Raw genomic sequence first — 15,168 nt, 5'->3', positions numbered from 1 at the left:
AAAATCTCAATTTCTTACATCACAAGTGCTCAGCTTCCATCACCTTAAAGATTATTACAGTCATTTAAGCTCTGACGGCACACATCATGTTCGCATTTCACCCGATTCAGAACATTTGAATCTACTTCGGAGAGACATTGAAGACATTAAAAAAAATAAAATAAAACCTCTCGTGCCACAGCGCATCCCAAGCGAGACATTGGAGTCTGGCTTCAGTGGCTCAGCATATGTCTCCTGTCCGCTCTGCTCATGCCAGCCTTCGCCGGTGGCTTAGCACAGCAAACTGAGGCGCAGTGACCGTGCGAGAAGCCTAAATGGCCATTACAGCATGATGCCTGCGCTCATTACAGCGGCCCGAATGGCGGCTCGGAGTGCGAGAGGCATGACTTCCATCTTATCCCACGACACACAGCGAGGCTTCATTAAGTGTCACACTTCCAGGGGTTCAAGGCTCCATGATATCCTGAAAGTGTTCCTGAATCTCGACCCCCTAAACTCCACCGACTACCTCTCTTTTCCTACTATCAATCCATGGACATTAATAGCCATCACAGCACGGAAATCAGCTAAGTGTCTTTGCCAGATTAAAAAAAAAAACACACACACAAGAAAGGATAGTGGGAAGTATAACGAAAAGGGCCTCAGGTTTTCAATCTGGGATTTCTTTTTTTTTTTAAAGATTGAAGAGGAGTCCTTTTAAGTTTTTAAGCCACTGAGACAAGAGAAAGAGGGCAGCTTTGCATTGACGTAGCTGCTGGGCAGAAATAAAAAAGTGAAAGTGAATGTTAAAAACTGCCCACGATATCAGATAAATTTATTTCTCTCTACATACGGCATAAAAAGGTCGCTTTTATCCTATAAATTGTATAAATGCAGGACAGGAAGCCTCAGTACGAACCGCTTGAGTCTGATTTTTTCCCACACGGCCTCCTTTTCACTTGATTTCAGGGCTTTTATCAATAGCTGAATCAAATCGAACCTTAAGTCCCAGTATATGTGAGCTTTTGGACAAGTTAAGTAATCATTTGTGATGAATGCAAATAATGATACGCACTTGATAACAGGCATTATTGCACTGATAAGTTGAAGTGGAAATCTCGAAGATTTCGGACTTCGCTGCTTCCTGGAGATCCAGTGTCGCCTGTGTGATGTCATTTGTCCATTTTGCCACGCCTCCATAACCTTTAACTCCATTCATTCCTCCATTTCATCGTCCGCTGTTATCGGTCTTCTCTTGGTTTGTTCGGCCACAATCGTTAACAGTAACGTTTTAAGAGACACAAGTGGAGGAGGAATCAACAAAATACTGGCACGTTCAACGCCATTTTCCTTTTTCCAAGATAGTATTCTGATTAACTGTGTGCTCATCAGACATTAAAGCCGACGGTACCTCATCATCTCCTTCACTTTATTAAAAGTTGGCTCTTCAGTATGTGGTGTCTAATCACTGTTTTATCCTTTTTGTTTCTCTTTGAAATGTTTCAGATGCAATCAGCAGACGTTGGTTTAATCCTTGTCGCTTGGCTTCTGGTCGCTCACAGAGTGGGTGTTCAACCTGCTTTCAGAGGGAAACTCGCAAAATAGAATTCACACATCAACGCTAGAGAGCTAGATTTTGCTTTAGAGCCACGGCAACCCCTGCAGACCTGGTTGCTAGCAGCGCTTCTTAGCTTTTTCGTTGCTTTAATTCCATTTTCATGAGGCTGTTTCATCTCTTCAAAGAAAAAGACCTGTGAGGAAAACACACACGAGATGGAAGTTAAAACCGTGCACTCGTCTCCTGCGAGACAACGGCAGCAAAATCTTCCTCTTGTCTTTTTTTTCTTCAAAAGCTCCTCGTCCCAGAGCTCCTCCTCGGATAACGGGCTAGATTTCTACTTTTCTTAGCAGTCTCTCCTCACATGACTGGGTCGTAATAATGCTCTCCCCTCACATCTGCCCAGGTGTGGAGGCTGATGGGATGCTTTGCTCTGTGAATCCACCCATCCAGAACACATCAGTGCAGATAGCATCTGAAGCCTTTACATCCCTGTTTCCCTTTTTTTTTTTTTTTTTTGTGAGCTGTAACCCCCCGCTCTGAAAAATCCTCTCGGCTCTGCGCGTCATCACATTACACTTGAGACATCAGCTGAAACCTTGAAGGCTGTAAATCTGATCCAACTTATATGAGAATCTTCAGGTATGAACAATGAAAAATAACCACATTTCCCTGTCTCCTCTCCCAAAAAAAACAAGCTCACATTTCCTTCTTTTGTGGTCTCGGCCGGTCTCCCTCCGATCGCTCCATTTGCCAACATAGAAAAAAAGGTCGTCTTTGCAACAGCCTAAACTGTTTCAGATGTGATGGCTCACACTGCAGTCGGGGTGGATGTTGACACAGGAAAGAAAATGAAGAATGGGGATAGGTTCCCATTAAGCTCAGAGTTAAAATCCCCCCCGTGTACCTGCAGCAGAGATAGCAGAGCGGTTCAGCTGAGGTACTGTGAGAGCCCTGATTACATCTGAAATGACGGTAAGCAGACTCGGCACGTCGGGGAGCGTGAAATCATTTTCATAACAATATGTTTTACTGTGTCTCACAGATGAGAGCATCAACAGGGCAAAACATGACTCCTGTTCCAGATGCAGCACTTATGCTGGATTAATATTTAATGGCTGGAACTCTGCAGGAACTGTGCGGAGGTTTACTCTCGCAGTGGGACTGTGCTGAAGGCACAAAAGGAAAATAAAATAGTGGAAAACAGGCAGAAAATTATGGAAAAGTTGGAGCTGATGAGGCTTCAAGATCAATTGAGACGTGAAGCGACTGACCTTGACCACCGCAGCTGGCAAGAAGGAGACAAAACACACACGCGACCTTGGAGAGTTAGAATTTGTTTATGAACCTGAAAGAAATCTTTGGAAACAAGTGGTGAAGCGCAGATGTGAGGTACTATGAATCTTTTCGCTTTTTCCTACCTTTACTTCCTCTCCTTATTATTCTGACTTGTTACATGAAAGCTAGACAACGATAGTAAAATTCAGTTGATTGATATGAATTATAAAAAATGATGATGGTGTGACAATCACTGGGGATATTTATCTACATCAAGTACTTTAACAGTTGAGTACATTCTCTTCATTACACACACTTTACTAAAGCAAAGAGCAGCGCGTCATTGTAGTGCTTTTACTTTTACTAATTGCAGGACGTGAATACTTCCTCAGCTGCTGTTGTGAATAATATTAGTGGAAATGACAGTGATGCCCTCTGAGCATTAATGTGTGACTCAACTGTGTGAGTTCAAATAAATCTTTCTTCGGTTTCTGGCGGAGAGAGAATTCTGGCACAAACAAGATTTTTATTGAACTGCATTATTCTGACGGGTCACGCCTGCATCTGTTTAGTGACTATGTTTAGTCACTTATATATATATGTATATATTTTTATATATATATATATATATATATATATATATATATATATATATATATATATATATATATATATATATATATATATATATATATATACATATTAAATCGCCATGGAAACTAAAGCAATGCATGGGGGTTGTGAGGAGAAATCGCCTCGTTCATGCACGCGGCAGATATAAATGTATCTTAATTATTTAACAAATATGCAGGAGGTCAACACGAGGTTAGATTAAATCCGTTAATGCACCGTCTCCTCTTACTCTCCTCGTTTAATTACTGCATTCATAAGGCCTTTAATTTCATCCTTAAGGGAAAAAGACAGAAGTCGAAGCAAAAGTCTGCAATTAAGGTCCTGTTCATTATCATTAGCATCAGTTACACTTGCTCTGTATTCTGACAGCTGTGCTGCTGTCACGGCTGCGTGTGTGTGTGTGTTTTTGTTTTTTTTTTTTCTTCTTCCGTTTTCATATTTTAATAATGAATTCGTAGCTCTGTGGTCCCAGCTCTGTTGACTATTCATGATGTAGACACAGATGCACCCCTGAGTTCTGTATTTGGACTTGAATCGTATCCCTGTGGGGGCCATGCTGAATACAGTGTCACTTCCAGCTCCCCCCAGTGTGTTAGTTAATGGCTCATTCCGCTCGTTTTTTTGTTTTTGGGGGGGGGGGATTGTTTCACTCTGTCTTACACTGCGTCACTGTTTGGCAGGCACCACTCGGCAGCCCAGAGAGGGGGAAGTTCCTGGAGTGGACTACAACTTCATCAGCGTGGGGGAGTTCCGCGACCTGGAGGAAAGTGGACTGCTGCTGGAGAGCGGCACCTACGATGGTACGTCTCAACACAACACCGCTTTAAAAAAAAAACAGAATGGAAAATATAATGTGTTGCTGTGAGTTATTGGCTACCTGCTCCAATGTATATCACCTGGGGCTGCATGTTGATTGAATGGACCGCATTTATAAAGCGCTTTTCTAGTCTTAACGACCACCCAAGGTGCCGTACAACACAAGAGTCAGCATTCGGCCATTCACACACACACATTCATACACTGGTGGCAGAGACTTGTACAGCGATTGGGAGTTCAGTATTTTGCCAGAGGTCATTTCGACACGTACACTGCAGAGGCAAAGACTCAAACCGACCTTCTAATTGGCGGACGTGGTCTCTGGATGTCAATACTGAGAGCTGTCATCAAACTTGTGATTCAGCTCTGAATCTGACAGGTGTAGTTTTGTAGAAAAGTAGAGTTGTTGTACAGCGAGACAACATAAAACACTGACACACAGATAAGTGTCTGTGCCAAAACTCTCGTTGGCGGCAGTTCAAACCCCTAATTGCACAAATCCCACCACTTTTTAAAGCTCAAGTCAGTCCCGTTTGTTTGTTTATGTGATTTCATTTGCATGTCTGTTTTAGCGGTTTCACCGTTAACGCCTGCGGTTCGGTTCTTGGTCGAGACCAAGACGGGAACAAAAAACGATTCCGTTGTTTCCTGGTTTCAGGAAGGAGTGAACATGAAGTCATGTGGACTCACAGGTGACTTCTTTATCAGATCTAATCAGATGCCGGCCTCACCAAGACACGGATCCACACAGGGGAAATCAAAATTCCTGAGTCTAACGGCCGGTCATGCGGCACTTTACTGCCTTTTAATGTTCTCACCAAGACTCCAGCAAGAAATAACCGATTATGAGTCGAGACTGCAGCTCAACCTCTTGTTCTGAATAATGATGCTGAACGGAATGTAAAAGGAGAGTCTTTAAAGTGCAAAGAGCAACAGAGCTACAGAGCAATAAAGTAGAAAGATCAGTACATAAAAGTCTATAAAATATAATAAAAAATAAGCACAAATCAAGCTCGAAATGGAGTAAAAACTGATGATAAACTCTTAAAATGAGGTAGACAACAATAATAACGCTTACGCAGGAAACAAGAGTAACTTCACAGAAACAGAGTCCAGCAGGGTACATGGTCTCGGTCCCTCCTGGGGACCCGGCTGCAGCTGAGGATGAATCCCCTCATGATACTCTGGTTATTTGTTCCGTGTGAATTCGCTGAGTTGTGCACCGTTGCAGGTCATCAGGTGAAGTCAACACATCGCCCGTGTCATCAACCTGTCACCGTAACTGTGAAAGAAACCGGAGATAATAAATCCCCAGGTGATTTTCTTCACCCTGATCCTTTTTAACACGCTGTGCCAGAAATACGACGGCTACGTCAGAGCCCTCTCCTCCCTCCGCCCTCCGTCCCGTATCAACCCCCCCCGGGTGAGAACGGCCCTTTAACCCTGAACCCTATGCACCAGTCAACAGAATGAATAATGGATCGGCTCGGCCGTTTCTTTGCTTAACGTAACACAACTGTATGTGTACTGAAGGCACAGATTCAGAAGCCCCGCAGAAAGTTAATCATTAATGCCCAAACTATTGACCTCCGAGTCTCCACGGATAAACTGTTGGATGAAGTTTTCTCATGCAGACACAGATCTGCAGACCGTCGAGCTTTTGAATGCAGAGAGATGTTTACCACGTGATGAATGATTTCCACACCGTGAGTTAGTCCTTGACTACAGATCTGATACTCGACATTTTACAGGATGCAAATACGAGGATGCCCTTTTTTTTCCCCCTCCTGCAAACTTTTCACTTCCCTCCTGGGGTTTCTGCCTGTTTATTACACATTTTCACTTCTTTTTGCCCATTTTGGTTAAGAAAAAACCTGTTCTGGAACAAAGTGTACTGTGATGTTGTGCCCTGCGAGCGACAGATGAACCGAGAGGTGACGAAGAGAAAGAAACACTCAAGCGACGAAAGGGACGTTTTGTAACATCTGCCTGAAAGACAGTCACATCCTCTCTAGTTTTGAGGACCTAAGTTTGACTTCTACCGACTTTCCCAGCCCTTCGTTGCTCCTGTCCCAACATGTCATCAACAAATTAAGTTGACGAGGTAGAACATAAAATATATTTACTGTGCTCTGTTTTTGAGTAAACGTCGAAACATTCTGTTGTAGTTATGTTTCACACAGCATCCTAACTTATTTAGATTTGAGACTCGATTTTCATGCAAGTACATTTAATCTTGGCTCGGGAGCAGCACTGGGACATGTTAACTTCTATCCCCATAGATGTTAACAACAAGTTTCAACAACTTACACTCCAGCAGACAGCGATCTTGAATACCAACATACTGTCAGTCAAAGCAACATGAAGGAGAAGGAGAGGGAGGGCGATTCCCCAGATTCCCTTGTGAAATTGCTCGATTTTGTGAGTTGTTGAAGTAAGAGCATCTTAATTAACTTTATGTAACGCTGCCTCAGATAAATTCTTAATCATTCGGGCCTTCCTCTTAATTCGGCAGACGTTTCACAGCCAGGCTGGTGGTGCAAGAATTTGAGGAGACGCTGCCTGGAAGTCAGTCGTAGATGCAGGTTTTGGTGTAACAGGACAGATTTGCGGTTGATCTTATATATGATAAACATACCTAACATAAATATTACCTGCCCCATGTTGCAACCTAGCACACTTATCCCTGTATTAATCTGCCCTGTGTTGCGCACACAGTGTGTCCTCTCTTGTTTTTGCTGTGTTTTACTGTTTCTATGCTACAAAATAATTTTCCTCTCGTGGGACAGAGTCCGAACCGAGCTGAACTTTGAGAGTCACTAGCTCCTGGAACACCACACCCTGTTCCAACCTTTGTTTTCAGGCAGTCGGACCTAAATCATCTCCGTCTCTCCCTCACATGCCTGGCTTCCTCTACATGACTCCATCTGAACGAGGCCTTACTGTATCTGCGGCTCATCGAATGGAAACATCGACCTGGGCGGCCATGTTCACAGCTGTGACTAATCCTGCAGACCTGTAGAACAACAGGGGCTGAATGTATCCACAGTTAATCTGTAACCAAGAGTGACACTCACTCCCTCCGCTCCGCTGGAGCCAATATCAGAGACAAAGAGCATTTTTACTGATTGGTTGTCATATCGCTCACCAATAATGGAAAGTTATTCCGGCAAGCCGATATTATAGAAAATATTCAACCAAGCATAAAAGAGGAAAATTGTGTTCATGATTACTCGCCTGCATTAATCCGTTACATTTCAGACCCCAGCAGTCTCGCTCTCTGCATTCCGAGCGGGTCTTCGCCGTCGGTGGAGTGAAGTTTGACCTGCACGAAAAACAAAGAGATCTGTTTGCCAGCTTCGGTTTTACAGGACGGTGTGGAAGTGTCAGGGTGTGAGAAAAAATACTTTTTACCTCCGCTGTGCAGAAAACTTTTCAAGAATTCGATTTTTGCACGTGTGCCAGAGTTGCACGCATGTATGTGAATTAGGGCATATCCAATTTTCTCCCCCTCGCTGTGGACGCCGCAGAAAAGCCGGCAGCATGAATCATTCATGACAAGAGACGGGGAGCCGAAATGGACGAGCGAAAATTCAAGGAAAGCAGGTGTCTGTCTCTGCAACAGTAGGGAGGGTCCACAGTTGACTTAAAGATTCCAGCTGGAAGTCGAAGTATGGAAATGTAGATTAATTATTCCAGAAGTTATGGTCACATTTATTTGGGATGTATTCCACATGCCATTGTATCACGAGGTGATATAATCAGAGTAGAACAACGAGGTAGATGTAAAAAATAGATTCCATTTCATTTTGCAACTCAGTGGATGAAGTTAATAATACACACAGATCGATGTCTTTTGTTTTCAGTAACCAACTTGCTCAACAAAATCTGAAACCGCCCTGTTGTTGTCTGATGACAGAGTCTTCATCAGGGAGTCTGCAACTCAAGAGTAGATACAGCCGAGAATCATATTATTTGGAAAAATAAGGACTATGAAAATGAAAAAAGGACTATTGGCCGCTGAACATGGCCCAGTTTAAGATGTTTAATATGGTCCTGGGCCTGTTGAAGAACATTGGAGAACCGTGGTCTGATGTCAGGTGGTTACACATCAACTAATGTTCATCACAAGGCTTAAAATAGTGAAACTGTATTAAGATGGATGTCTTGTCTATTAGAGCGAGATGAGCAAGTCGAGTATATCTAATTTATGTAGCGCCAAATCACCACAGATGTTAACGATTGACGCTCAAATTTACAGAGACCCAACAGTCCCACCATGAGCAAACACTTGGCGACGGTGGCGAGAAAAAAAAAAACTGGCCTTTTATCTGGCAAGAGATCTCAGAGCAGACCCAGGAAACATTACTTTTATTAGGAAGGTAGTATTATAGGTCAGTCGCCTTCTGAAAGGATTCAGGGGAAGTATAGAATAAAAAAAAAAAGCACAGAAATTGCACACCACAAATGAGGCTAGAAAGGCCCGGATGGAGAGGAAAAAGAGAGATGAATTATAGACAAGACAAGAGTCAAGGCCGCTTTCATTCTCTGTGACAGCTACAGTCCTTAGTTGTAACTCTGCAAGGTGCCAATTTGACGAGCGAGAGAAGATGATGAAATCCCCTTTGTGCAACACAAAATGTATTCCCTTTGACTTCACTGGAAAAGAAATGACCATTTACCGCGCCCCCTTGTTTTGGACCACATTGCCTACAACCATTTTTATAATGGGGTCTTTTTTTGGTATTATAGGCTTTGTGAGGTTCGGAAGCAAAGCCGCGAAGCTGTGGATTAGATGGAGGCAGGGCAGCGGGCCAGAAGTCACAGCAGAGGGAGGGTGAAAAGGTGCTGCGCCAGCTAGCAACAGCTGCCCACTCCTAGAAACTGGAGAACAAACAGAGGCTTGAAAGATTAGAAAGAAGTACCTCTGCTCCTACGACTGAACTGCTGATAACACGGGATTAGTTTTCTTATTGCACACATCCAAATAACTTGAGAGAAGAAAATAGCTGGGATAGAAAAGTTGCAGAACAAAAGATGGAGGGATGAAGAAGGGTAGGATTTGGATGGATGAGAGCAGCTTACTAAGAGAACATTTTTAAAAAAGGGTGGTAGTAAAGATGTGTAAGGAAGGAAGGGTAATTTATATTGGGGTGTCAGTGCACAGACTGAGGAGATGAACATAAACTAGGAAGGACCTGTATTTATGAGAGGCAGGTCATAAGTTGTGCACCTCACACACACACACACACACACACACAAGTACAGGGAGTGGAGGAATGCAGGGCCGACAAGGTTGGCTTGTAAAGTGTGGGGATCCATGCCAAGCAGGGCCCGAGCCCCCCGAGCCAAGGCTGGAGCGCAAGATGGGCTTCACCCGCCCGAGGCACTGGCATTCAGCAATGAGGCCTGGGCAAACTGGGCACTGCCCAAGAGAGTGGAAGCCCATCGTCAATGATTAATGAGGGCCGGCGACTGTGGCTGGCAGGTTCAGAGAGAGACAGAGAGAGGGAGAGGTGGTGGAGGACGGCTGAGCCAGACTATAAAACCCCATGAGAGGTTTTTTCCCCCAAACCCTCCGCAGCATAAGGGGGCGTCGCCGATATCCATTTGTGTTTGAAAACATCGCCACAAATCCATTAGCTTGCATTTCACATCGCTAAATGACTGCGACTGCATTAATCTTTTCTCCGTAGCGCCTCAATCACAGCTTATAATGAAAGTTTTTATGAAGGATATATTGGGGTTTTAGAGAGAGCCTCGCTGGAGATGTAACTCCGGTCACAGTCGAACTCGCACGCTATTCAGATTCTCACGAGTCGGAGAGGAGATACGCTGGCAGCTGCTGCCTGAGACAGATCACACACACACACACACACACACACACACACACACACACACACTGTACATATGCATTGGTTTCCTGGTTAGCGGTGCATATTTCAGCTCAGGATTTCTCCGGGCACATTAGCCCTTTCGACGGGAAGCAAGTTCCCTTTGACATTAAAACTACTTCTTACTGGCAGCAAACTCAACCCTGCATGTGTAACATGAGTGAATGACTGTGTAATTCGCTGACAGAGCCAAGCAAGTGTTGGCCCAGGCTATTAAAATAAAAAATGCCTTTGCTTTCCACTGTCCACCCACCACCCTCACAAAGCTGCAAAAAGAGCCTGAATGTAACAACGCTACGCCGAAACGATCGGCCCTCTGTGGGCTCTGTTTCTGCTGGTGTTACCTTTTGTCACGACCGGTACTTGTCATTCTGCCACTGTGTGACAAAAGGGAAGCAAGATTAAAACTGCATAAGCCTCTGATGTTGAAAATTGTTGAATTTGTTGTGATGGGCTGTAATATTGTTGTATCCGCTGTCCTATCCTGTTGTTTAACACAAACAAGCCTCTAGCAGATTAAACCCAGTCGAGATGCACAGTGAGCGACCACGCCGAAGAACAAACCTTGAAATAATCAGAAACTTTAAGGTGTCAGAAGTCAAAGTGTTATTCTAAGTGGTGTCAAATCATGGCGAGACTTGAGGTTTCAAAGTGCATGTAGCTCTGCAGAAGCTGGATCAGTTGTGTCCAAAGCACGATCAGGCCGACCCCCAAAGTGACCACAGCATCAGGAGATGGATCCATCAAGCTCAGTTTACCAAGCGACTGAAAAACAACTTCATCGAAGATTCGGAAAGAGTTTCAGTCAGCGAAAGTTCTGTCACAAGAAGACTGTTTTGTCGTGGTCGAGTGGCTGTTTCTAAACCGCTTCTCAGGAGGGGAACAAGGCCGAATACTTGAGGTCGGCTAAGAAATGCCAGACTTTCACAGTGGATGACGGGGAAAACAGTCCTATTTACAAATGAATCCAAGTCTTTCAAGAGAATCCAAGAGATATTTCGTACTGCTTCAGAGGCATGCTGCACCTCCTGGTTTGCGTCTTTTTGGAGAAGCATTCATACCGCGGCAGGATAATGAACCCAAACACACCTCAGAGCTTTGACAGAACCACTTGAAGACCGTGGAGTCCTTGTGACTGTCACGGACTCCGCAGTCACCCAAGATCAACCCCACTGAACATTTGTGGTGGCACTTTTGAAGACTGAAAAAGCCGAGCCAAAGCAGAGAAAAAGAAAAAAAAAAAAAAAAAAAAAAAAACCATGAAGCTTTTGTGGATTACTGTAAATTCATGCTGGGATAAAATGAGTCATCAGGTTTTTCACACAAGCTTGTGGAGTCCGTGCCAGCTCGAGTGCAATGCAACAACGGGCACATAACAAACACTATTCTTACCCTTCCATACAGTCCAGATTTACAATGGTAAAAACTGTGCAGAACAATTCTCTGAATACATTTTCCATACGTGTTACGTATGCCGCATAATTGCTCAACATGCCCATGTAGCTGACATGCCTGTGAGTGGGCGACCGGCGGTTCAGCAGCATATTGTATAAATCCAGAGGTCGGGAAATTGATCCATCATTAGGGACCGGCTTGTGGGAAGAAGGACTCCGTCCAAGATATCACACTAATTCTCTCCATCGCTCTATTTCTGTTTCCTGCTCACTGTTCACATTTCTAACAGCACGGAGCATGCTGTTGTGTTGATGCAGTGCCCATATCAACAGGTGTCTATTTTAACCACGCGCATATGGTCATGGGGAGCTGTTAGCATGGTGGCTCCCAGGCTTTTCTTCTCTTTTTTTTTTTGGTTTTGAGAGAGCAGCCTATTAATCTGAGGCGGTAATTAAGGTGGAGGATTTGAGGTGGCCGCTCTGACATCATCAGGGTCGCCAAAGGGTGACCAGACACCCCATTCACATTAGCACCGATTTTTAGAATCTGTCTCGGCAAGGTCTTTGTCCTGATAATGAGACATTGGACATCTTTTAATGAGGCAGAATGATGTATCAGGGATCACAGACAGGTTAGATCGGTGTTTTCTTCTCCCCCTCTCTCTCGCTTATGAGGAGGAGATGGCATCAGCCGTCGCTGCAGCCTCCACGTCACCAGATGAGCTATCGTGCCGGCGATAAAGCAGCTATAAATACACTGAATTTATAAGATTAACTGGAAGAAAACTGCTTTCTGTCTGCTGCCAGCATAACAGTGACAAGCCATTGACAAGTAAATGACTCATTCTGAAACAATTTACAGTTAAGAATCTATTAATAGTACTACAAGGAACTTTTCAGTGGTTATGTAAGTGTCACAATTTAGTACCGATGCCTCTATGTGACCTACATAACCAAACAAGACCATCAGCTGGAAGATTGGCTGTTTTTATATTGTTATTATTCTTAATATTCCAGATTCTGAAAATTAAAACTACCCTTGCTCAGGCTGGATTGGGGACCGTCACAGCCTGAGTAAAGTAGCAAAGATTTAACAATGCGAAATGTTGATAACTTTAGCTTTAGCGCTACAATGCTACTCGGCCCACAACTTCGCAGCTGAATCTGTTTGCTTACATGTAAGCTAGGTGTATGAATAGTGCCATCTTTGTTGAGCAATCATCTTAGTATATATATTTTTTCTCACATGCAAACAGCTGAGTTTGCAAAGGGCTGATAGCATTGGTTATTTCACTTGCTTCTACAATAATTGTTAGATCTTTACTGCCAGCAGACGGTGGTGCTGATGCCACGTTTGTCCACAGGGGCCGCAAAAATCAATAAACACATAAAGGTCCTTGTAGCGGCTTTAAGTTTCCCTTTTTTCATAACCTGTTGCTAACATTGGGCTACCAAGATGACCACAGCAATTATAGTGCCGATTCAAAAGTGTGAAGTTTACAAGGTTGTCTTGAGCTTTGAATCAATACCTTTTTGCCTTCACCCAAAGACCCAAATGGTGCAAAACGTGTCATCTGGCCAGAGCCGTTGTATCGGCTGCAGGCAGCATGTCCACATTTTTGTATGTCTGCATCCAAAGAGGATAATCAGATTGGGCGAAAGCTGTCAAAACTGAGCACTGCTGGTGAATTTGAAACCATTATTCTGTCACTGCAGTGTTTATTTCTCACCTAAAATGTGTTCAGAAATGTGTTTTAGCACGCTGACATATTGTCCCTGTACTGTGAAAACAGAGGCTGCAGCCCATCAGCAGACTGTGGTCGATATAGATTTTCAACCTTTCAAGCAAAAGTGAAGGCCACTGCCCTTCATCTCTGTTCTCTCTGCTCATTAAACAGGTTGATAAATAAGAATATGTGTCTTTCTACTGCATAGAAAGCCCAGTTTTATGCAAGGACCTACTTTCCAGTGATGACACACTTCCTTAAGCTTATAGCCAATAATGTAATTTGTGCCTCGACCTCAGTCAGCCTTGATGCTGACAGTTTGTGACGCTGTCAATACTGATCGCACTGAATAAGGCAAATTTTCATCTCAAGCGGACTCACTCATGGCCAAATTTTCTGCTAGAATCTGCTTTGATACGCACAGTGTGGACGTAGCCTGGTATTTATCCCTCCACTGTGCCCGTCACATGCTCAGCATTATGTCATCTGATATTCATCGTCGTTCATTCACTTATTTATTCACCATGTATCTATTAGAATCGCAAATATCCATCGTCTGTTTGATGTTGTGCAGTTTTTTTTCTTCCCATGTTCTGGCAGTTTTTTTTTTTTTTTCTTCTTTTTTAATCTAGAATCTAATTGTTATTACCAGAGCTAGCTGAAATCTTTGATATGATAAAAATGCTGCACGCAGTTGTCACATCAAACGCAGGGTCGCATTTGAATATTAATAAGATTGAGCATTCTGACTCTATCAAATGAACATGGGTGATTAATAACTTCTATTGTCTGATACAACACAATTATGTACAGTGAGCTAAATAGAAAATAAATAAATAAATAAACTGCCTGGGGAGCTTTGTGCAGTGCAGTCGCAGGATGTTATTGTCAAATTCAACTGCGTTTTGTTAGAATAACAGAGGGAAGCAATAAAAAATAAATAAATAAATAAATAAAATCGGAGATTCAAGCAAACAGCTCATTTGAACAGAAATCTCACTTAATTCCTTTAGGTGAGGTTGAACAGCCTCCAGCGTGTCGAGTTCTTATGTTTCTTTTCCCAGGTTGTGTGGTTCGCACATTCACGCAGAAATGAAGTTATAGATCCTCGTCAATGGCTGCCCCTTCATACCGCAGCTCATTAGTACAGTATAATTACAACCCCCGATTCATCTCAGTGCACTTCCTTATATTGTGGCCGGCGTCTCCCAGCTCCTTTTTCTCGCTAATAGGTACTTACATAGGCTTGGTGTACCTTTGTGTGGGGCAGGCCTCAGAACGCCGAGGAGTGCACGGAGCAAATCACCACTTCTAATTTAACTCCCCTTAATTTGCATTCCGTCAGTAAGCATCCTATTAATTACAAACTCCCGGCAAAATGATTCAGTGGTTCTCAATACGGTACCGATATTAACGCTCCACAAATTAAAACATGGATTAATGTAATTACCTTAATCAATTATGATGTATGACTGTGTATTTACATGCAAATCAATCTGTATTCTTGTTTGTCTTACTTACGGGCGAACAATGGCTTAATGGGCTTTTGGAAATATTCATTTAAACGAGGGGAATTAAGACTGCAAGAAAGTGAGATTGCTGCTCATTTTTCCGCCCCTATATGGAGCTTTAATTCCCTTGTCAGAATATTTCCTGTCAGTAAGAAAGCATTCTCTCGCTCTCTCACTCTTCACTGCCTCTCTCTTTGCTCCCATTCTCGTTTTACACGCTTCCTCCCAGTTGACTCCGTCGTCACAGTATTTTGTCCACTCCCCCGGTGCGCCGTTTAACCGCCACAACTCGATGTTCAGCCGCTCTGACGCAGCTCAGTCTTTAACCACGCCGCAATCCCACGCAAACACCCTCAGGACTGCATGAGGGTTTTTTTT

General features: G+C 43.5%; 1 protein-coding gene across 1 annotated transcript in view; it reads left to right on the top strand.

The window, feature by feature from the left end:
• Positions 1-15,168, top strand: part of magi3a (membrane associated guanylate kinase, WW and PDZ domain containing 3a) — a 125,645-nt gene that overhangs the window by 77,426 nt on the left and 33,051 nt on the right. Inside the window, exon 3 of the mRNA XM_037103028.1 lies at positions 4,129-4,248. Within this exon, the coding sequence (XP_036958923.1) occupies positions 4,129-4,248 (120 nt within the window). The remainder of the gene's footprint in view (positions 1-4,128; positions 4,249-15,168) is intronic.

The sequence above is a fragment of the Acanthopagrus latus genome, chromosome 7, assembly GCF_904848185.1.
Source record: "Acanthopagrus latus isolate v.2019 chromosome 7, fAcaLat1.1, whole genome shotgun sequence".
Lineage (NCBI taxonomy): Eukaryota > Metazoa > Chordata > Actinopteri > Spariformes > Sparidae > Acanthopagrus > Acanthopagrus latus.
The sequence above is the reverse complement of the archived record's forward strand: the minus strand, read 5'-3'. Positions and strand labels throughout refer to the sequence as shown.